The sequence below is a fragment of the Pseudorasbora parva genome, chromosome 17 (genome assembly GCF_024679245.1).
Source record: "Pseudorasbora parva isolate DD20220531a chromosome 17, ASM2467924v1, whole genome shotgun sequence".
Lineage (NCBI taxonomy): Eukaryota > Metazoa > Chordata > Actinopteri > Cypriniformes > Gobionidae > Pseudorasbora > Pseudorasbora parva.
This window is the reverse complement of record NC_090188.1, coordinates 12,809,575-12,817,633: the sequence shown is the minus strand read 5'-3', so window position 1 is coordinate 12,817,633 and position 8,059 is coordinate 12,809,575. Positions and strand designations below refer to the sequence as shown.

The following is an 8,059-nucleotide window of genomic DNA, read 5'->3' as shown; positions in this document are numbered from 1 at the left end:
AATGTTTTGCGGTGATATGATATCATAGATATCCCCGCTCGCAGGGCTTCGTCGTTTCTTCTCGGCCAGTCCTGTCACCTCACCTTCATAGACAGCAACTGCAACATGCCCTCTGCTGGCGGAGCTCGAGCCACAGGAACACGGAAGCAAATGCCGAGCGGTTGCAAACTCATCGCTTGAATCACCGAGGAGGGCACAAGCAAGGACATGAGCCAAGAGCTTGGGACTATGACTTCTGTGGATAGTTCATAAACCGTCATCGTATTATCTCTGTACGTCCACTCAGCGCCTTTTCATACACACGGGAACAGAATGGCATCGATTTTGCTCACCAGGTCTCGGACTCCGTTGCTGAAAACATCTAGGTCAATAAAGAACGAATTCAGAAAAGGTAAGTTAATATTGTTTTCCCCCCTTAAATACAAGGGAGAGATTAGTATGCGGTTAAATGTATTGTGTTGAACAAGATTTGTTAAATGTAATTCTGCCTTTTCGTTTTGAAAAACGCAGCGAGCCTTATGAGCTGTCAAATGTGCGTCACGCAGGACTGATACAGGCGTAACGTACAGTAACCAGTTTTGTTTAATTTATATGGCAAAACCGAAAAGCTAAAGGCCTCGAGACTTCAATACATTCATTCACTCATTCATTTAACGGTAGACTACTGTTATTCATTCCGGAGATTTTCATCCATTTAGTACACTGCCCTGTATGAAAAGATTTTCATCCTTCCACTGAAGTCTGAAAGTTTAGCTCGCAAGATTATTGAACGACTGGTAAAGTCAGGGGCTTAAATGATTAGCTAACAAGCTAACTGTCTAGCCTCACAGACTGAAGCAGTCCTAATCACCGAGAACCCTCCGACTTAAACGCTTTCATGTGCAGAATGTATGAGGGATGCCTCCAGATAATGGAGGCTCACTGAAACCCAGTGCGTATGTGTCGGTGTCACACGTGCTTGCGCTTTTGTGTCATCATCATGCTCTGTTACTGTAAGTCTATTCTGGAAAATAGCAGGGCTGTAACCGTTGTTGACCGCTGGTTGGTTTGTCTGCCCATTGTTAAGGTCAACACTCGAGTCTTTTCCACACTTTTGAAGAAACGTTTGCGTTTCTTTCTTCTTCTTTAAAAAAAAAAGAAGACACTGAATTACATGAATGAACACCGGCCGCTATTTGCAGGTGTAGCCCCAGTCGGACGCTCCTGTGTGTCTGACAACGTCAATGCGATCAACTGAAAGACCAAGATAGATATATAATTTAATAATTGAAAGCAGACATATGTGTACTTTTATGTCCTCATTTATATGTATTGAGACTGCATATCATTTTAGGGTAGGCTACTTGAGAACAGGAGCTTGTAGCCTTGTGTGTTCTGGAGGTTATTTGAGGACAGACTCCTCCTCCGTTTGGCGCAGACTGCAATGACTGCTTCCTCATTATAGAACTCTCATATAAAGCATTATTCCTCTAAACAATATAATGACGTTATATTAATGACGTTGAAGTTATAGGATTAGTTCTCTTTAAAATAAAAATGACCCCATTATTGACTCACCCTCAAACCATCTTAGGTGTATCTGATTTTCTTTTTTTCTGATGAACACAATCCGAGTTTTAATAAAGCGGTTTAATAAAGGCCTTTTGAAGCGAAGCATTTGTGTAAAAAACATTTTAATATTTATAACTTTATAAAGTAAAATATCTAGCTTCTGTCAGAGTGCCTTCCGTTTTCAACTTACCGGTACTAAAAAAGCGTAACAAGCCCTTAGAACTGCGAGAGGCATTACACTTTCTGCTTGAGTTGAATATGAAAGGTGGTCTGGCAGACGCTAGATATTTTAAGTAAGTTTTAAATATGGATATTGTTCTTACAAATCTCGACTGATTGGCTTCAGAAGGCCTTTATTAACCACCTGGAGCTGTGTGGAGTATGTTTATGATGGATGGATGGATGGATGGATGGATGGATGCACTTTTTTGGGTTTCAAACTTGGACCCCGTCTCTGCCATTTATAATGTTTGGAAGCGTCAGGATATTTATTAATATAACTGACTTTGTTCATTAGAAAGAAGAAAGTCATATAAACCTATGAGGGCTTGAGGGTGAGTAAATCATGGGGTATTGTAATTTTGAAGTGAAATAATCCTTTAAATGGATTTGAAGTAGGCCTATGATTGGTTCAATGGTTGCTATTTTGATTCAATCTTTTGAATTCATTCTGCTCATAAAAAAATTAATTCAGTTGACATTTGACTGGGATAACAATGTGATAATCATATGAGTTAGTCATAAGCCCGTTTTTCACACATTAAACATGGTAAATTACTATAAAACTACCAGACTGTCTTTTCCGATAAATAAACAAATGTGCTATTCATGCAAGCAACATCTTTTTACAGGGAAGATACCATTCACAATCACATATTTGTACCCTTTGATGTCAGTCCTTGGAAATGACCTTTGCTGTTTTTTGTTGTTGTTGTTGTTGTTTTCATTCACCTGGATAGGGAGAAATGCTTTGGTTTCACTATTTGTTCAATTTGACACACATTTTTTTTTACTTCTTACTGACAGGCATAAGAGGATGATCATATGTTTTGCTCTTAACACACACGAGACACATAATAGTATTAGTATGCAATAGTAACTGTGCTTATGAATTGTAAAGAAGGAAGGGTCTTGAACGCAAGACAAATTAAGCCATAAAAAGCAGTGAAGCTGATTAATATCCCTGATTAGACATTTGTCGATATAACCAATAAGAATATTCTAATCATAAAATATGCCTCTATTATAGACTTAATGGGAAAAATCACAAATTTATTTAAATAAATGATGGAAATTACATCACAATTAAATGGCAATAAAACCACACATTTCTGAACCTTCCAGCTGAAGCAAGTGGCTACAGCATCATACCTTGTCTAAATGAAATAAAACAAATGCTCCTTTGCCTGGTTTCTCAACCACAGAGTTGCTGCCACAATCTGTAATTGATTTCAAAATATACTTGAAGTGCTTCCTGAGAAACCCCAGTAACTGCCATGTGTGGACTTTCTTTCTTGTAGCTAGTCTGACAAATGATTAACCACAGCTCTGCATGACAGCCTTTAAACTAATAATAATAATAATAATAGATTTTATTTATAATGCACTTTTCATTCCGAAGAATCTCAAAGTGCAACAAAGGGGGGGGGGGGGGGGATAACAACAAAAAATGAATAACAAGTAAAAATATAGAATACTACAAACAATCAACCAACACAGAAAACAGAACAGAAAACAGAGCTGATGGTGAACAGAAACAGAGCTGATGGTGAACAGAAAACAGCTGATGGTGGAAGTCTCTGTTAGCTCCGCAGCACACTGTGGTCCACTCCATGTTTCAGATTTCTCCCAGCGGCAGTGTCCCGATGACATCGCCGAGGCAGGACAGCTGAAGACCAGATGATGGGTCTTCATGACGATTCAAACGATGGGGATCGCCGCAGCACCATGCAGGAGGCAGAACATTTTTTCGGGCACTTCTGTGGACACACCGGGGTCGGCGCAGAAGTCCAAGCCGCTCCACGGCCGCAATGCAGGACGGAACAGCGGCGCAGCCGAGAAGCGGAACATCCCAACATCATGCCGGACGCCGATTACGATGGCCCAGATGACGCTAGCCCGGTGCAAACTTCAGCCACCATGCAGCTTAAGCCCAAGGGAGACCACCAGTGAGCAGTCGCGACGAGAAACATCAAATGTCCACCAAACCAGAACCAACCAACCGCAGCAATTCAAACGTAAACATTAGAAGCGGTGGAAAACGGCGAAACGAGGAACAACGTCCTCTCAGTGGCTGCCAGCAATCAGCAACAGCCTCAATTGTAGCTCTGACTGTTAGACTAGTCACAAACATAAGGAAATAAAATAAAATCTAAATCTAATAGTACATTAACATGATCATTTGTGGGTGGAGAAGCGGCGAACAGACGACGCCAGCGTCCTCTCCCCCACGTTGCCTAGCAACTCAACTCAAACTAGAGGTCTGATCTGGATATGCATTGTTAGGTAAACAAATGCTGCCATAAAATTTGCATGACAGCACTGACTATTAACAAATTAAAAGATTATTAAAATGGAAGAAAAGTTTGAATATTTTGTTCATGTTGCAATAATGTTAACATCCAAAAAAATTATTCACTTAGATACATTTGCAGTGTGAAGTCTTACTCTTAACCTACATTGTCTCTTGCCAGAGATGGGGTTTTCTTATCAGGACATTAGCTCAATCCGCAGGCTTCTTCCCAAGCTGGTTAAATGTACCAGCACAGACTGTGACTTGGCACAGGGAACCAACATGAGAGAGAACGGTACCTGATGTGCCCTTAACAGCAATTAAGAGTTTATGAGCTTCTGTAATATACGGTTTATCAGGAAGTCAATGGACTGAACCAACCATCACTGTGTGTTTGTTTATTTGCATATAGATTATGATATGCACACTCAAGTCTTGACCTTGTTTCCAGATATAAATGAGGTACATCTGTAGGACTTAGTAAATTCCACTCTAGCTGTTTTATCACATTCTCAGAGTGACTGCTGCTTCTGATAAGACCTTTTTACAAAACTACAGCTCTGAATGCTGACGGAGTCAGACACTATCAGTGAGTTGGTGTCATACGGGATAGACAGCCCCCTGTGCCCTGCAAAGTGTTTGGCAACATATAAGCATTTCATTATATTACAGGTATTGTTTTATAATTAAAATATAATTGTCAGTTGCCTTTTGGCATCACTAGTAAAGGGTTTAGTAGTGCTGTAGAATGGGAATTGAATTGAATGGGAATGTTAACAGAAAGCATTATGGGACACCTTGGTTTGATTGCTCGAACAATGTTGTGATTGCTTTGCATTCTTTACATTCTTTAGGAGAGTTGTAGGTGACTTTACACTAAGCCATTCGAAAGCATTTTAATATAAAAAAACTGCACCCTGTACATTTGAACTAACTACTATTTATAAGGCATATCTGAAAGTTTGAAGCAGTATGCAGAATGAAAGCAGTTTACACACATGAACAGACACACCTTGAATCTGTTGCACTTATGTCGTTTCCAGAAACCTACAACAGAAAGGAAGATTAATGACCACAGTTGTGTTATTTTTTTTCTCCACCCTTAAAGGAACTTAGACGACACCCATAGTATTTTACAGCTCTCTAAGTTCAGGTTGCTTCAACACATCATCATTATATGCAGACTGTGTTTGATTTTAAATGTATGTCCCCTTGATTCTCTGACTCTATTCTATTCTATTCTATTCTATTCTATTCTATTCTATTCTACATTCTTAAAAATAAAGGTTCTTTATTAGCATTCTTTTCCATAAAGAACCTTAAACATCTTTCCACTGCATAAAAATGTTATTTATAGTGGAAAAATAGTTATTTAGTGTTCTTTTTAAAAACTGTTCTCTAAAAGGATGTTTGTGGAACAAAACAAAAAAATATTTTTTTATGGCATCACTGCAAAATCTGAGTTTTAAAATATTTGTCTTTAAAGGGTTACTTCAGCGATTAGCATATGGCTTTGTATCAGTAGAAACCCTGGAGTATATTCAAATGATTGTGCTTTCCCCCCTCATATCTCCCTGAGACAAGAGATTTATGCATTTTATTTCTGGAAAAATTCCTCCTATGATGCAAATTGACGATTTTTGCATCATAGGAGGAATGTTTGCCCAAAGGCTAAAGACTACAGCCAGCAGAGGGAGCTATTTCCGCATGTTTTGAATCTGCGCATGGGGGATGGGAGATCACACTCAGCTTGCAGGGAGAGCTCAGCAGGCAGCTACAGGCACTCATTTAAACGGAGCTATGGTGTAAAATGTAAGTCTTTTAACTTCTCAAATTATTTTTTTATGAAAGTTAAGCTTGTAAAGGCATGAACTGAAAAGCGCCAGACTGAACTGGCGTTGTGAATGTATGCCGCGAGTGTAGTCGTGATTACCTCAGCTCTCATCACTCGTGCAGTTAGTGCTCAGTGCTGTGAGACTCGCGCGGTGACTCACTCATTATATTGAACACACACGTTCAGTTTTTAATTGTAGTGTCTTCAACTCAGTCACTGTAATCAAGTTGGTGGTGTTGGGAATGGCCTCACAGGGCAGCGAAGCATTCTGGGAATTGTAGTCTTTCATCCCCATGGGACAAAAATACATTTTCTGTCTTTTCTCAGTCTAGAAAGCACCAAATTCAAAAATAATTTCACATTTCTACTACATTGATGACCCAGTTTAAATACAGATTCATCTTCCCAGCGCTGAAGTACCCCTTTAAGAGCATACTAATCAGAGAACTTGGTTGTCTTCATGCAAATAGAAGGAGACGAGCGGATAGAGATCCCAGGCCTTCAGCCAGCAGTTGGCTGACCTTGAGATGTGAGGCCAGATATCCTATAGAGCTAAATATATAATGAGAAAGTAAACACAAAGCATGTATTCTTCCATACAAACATCCTGGCTTCAATAGGATTAGGTTGTACCAGGCGGGGACACTAGACCGAGGGTCTTACATGTCCAACAAACATTGTGGCAAGCAAGACCAGGATTAGGCTTCACCGGGGCATTGGACCAAAGGTCCTACCTAGGACTGAAGGAAAGTGGGATGAGAATGGATTAATTATGGAGTCTAGCCTCCTCCCTTTGTCTCTGAGTGGAAAAGTCAAATAATCATGAGACCCTAAGTATATGTAACCGAGATTACATAGTCTACTGGAGTAGGAAATGGTCCAGGCGGAAGTCAGTTTTGATGAATTGCTGTATTTCAGGGAAAGGGAAACAGTATGCTTATATGCATGTGTGGGATACAGACAGAATGGGTGAGAATAGCTTTACTGGCTTACTCTAGATAAGGGAGTTTCCTGAAGTTATATTTACAGTAAGTAGAAGGACATCCTGCAGTTATGGTCCACTCCTTCACTTTTCCTTTTTAAAGAGGTTCATCCAAGAATGTCATATCTATCAAATCTCATTTGACTTAACACATTGCTCTTGGAGACCTGCAAGAACTAATGCTGTTTTGTATCACTCACAGCAAACCAGGTGCAACACACCTGACTGAAACTATTCGGAAACTCACATTTCTCCACTTTATAAACTGGGATAGAATAAAGGGCACAATAAGCAGGAACTTTATCTGGTTTAGGTCTTTCAATAGAGATGTTTCTTTCTGATTTCTTGGTAAAAGTTGTTTAAATGTGACATTGGCTCATCTTGGCACATCCAAGTCTTGCAGGAGGGTCATAATCTATTTTGTATCTCAGGTGAATTGAGTATGTTTTCAACAGAAAATGGGTTAAAAATGAACAGTGGGTTAAATAGCTGTTTTGATTATTATAGTTTTAGCAATAAACAAGAATATAGCATTTACTGCATTTAGCTTTTTTTTTATTTTTTACTGTTAATAACATTTATGTAAGGGATAATCCGAAATCAGCATAATATGGTTTTGGTATTGGTTTCAACTTTCAAGCAATCTACTTGCACAATGAAATTCCCTTCACTTCAAGATCGGTAGTTTCCAGGTATTGGGACTTTACCCTCTTTCTCCTGCTGAAGAGCTGTTACTGACTTTATCATTAGACATTACTGAAATCTGCTTGGTCATCTGCACATATCCGGGTTTGTCAGAGATATCGAGTGAGTGTGCTTGTGAAGGTCATTACTGGTGAAAGCTTACTCTTGAACAGCTGATTGGGTGGTCATATTTAACTTTACTGTTGTATAACATAAGCTGTACATGTTTGAGAGGAGAGGAGGGAAGTCTATCAGGAATGTTTATGTCATCCATCCAGTGAAAAAAATGTGAGCTAACTCTTCACTGTAGTGAATGCTGTAGGGTTTTTTTGTGAGGTTTATGTCCTCATGATGTAACATGTATGGAGATGGTGTTTTCAATTGCTGGATAAAATCTCAAATGAGTCGTATTCAAGCATAGACTGTGCTCTTACAACCTGAAAGCAAGACCATGTGATATATTTTATTGTTGCACATCCTATGACGTAAAAAAAGG

The 8,059-nt window shown here is 39.3% G+C and overlaps 1 protein-coding gene across 5 annotated transcripts in view; it reads left to right on the top strand.

Annotated features, from left to right (window-relative positions):
• Positions 1–102: 102 nt before the first annotated feature.
• The window catches only part of letm1 (leucine zipper-EF-hand containing transmembrane protein 1), a 31,344-nt gene continuing 23,387 nt past the window's right edge, over positions 103–8,059 (top strand). For 2 of the 5 annotated variants that reach the window (XM_067422017.1, XM_067422015.1), the window contains exon 1: positions 103–391. In XM_067422017.1, the coding sequence (XP_067278118.1) occupies positions 313–391 (79 nt within the window). In that variant the 5' untranslated portion in view covers positions 103–312. The remainder of the gene's footprint in view (positions 392–8,059) is intronic. The other 3 variants (XM_067422020.1, XM_067422018.1, XM_067422019.1) reach the window with 2 other exon arrangements.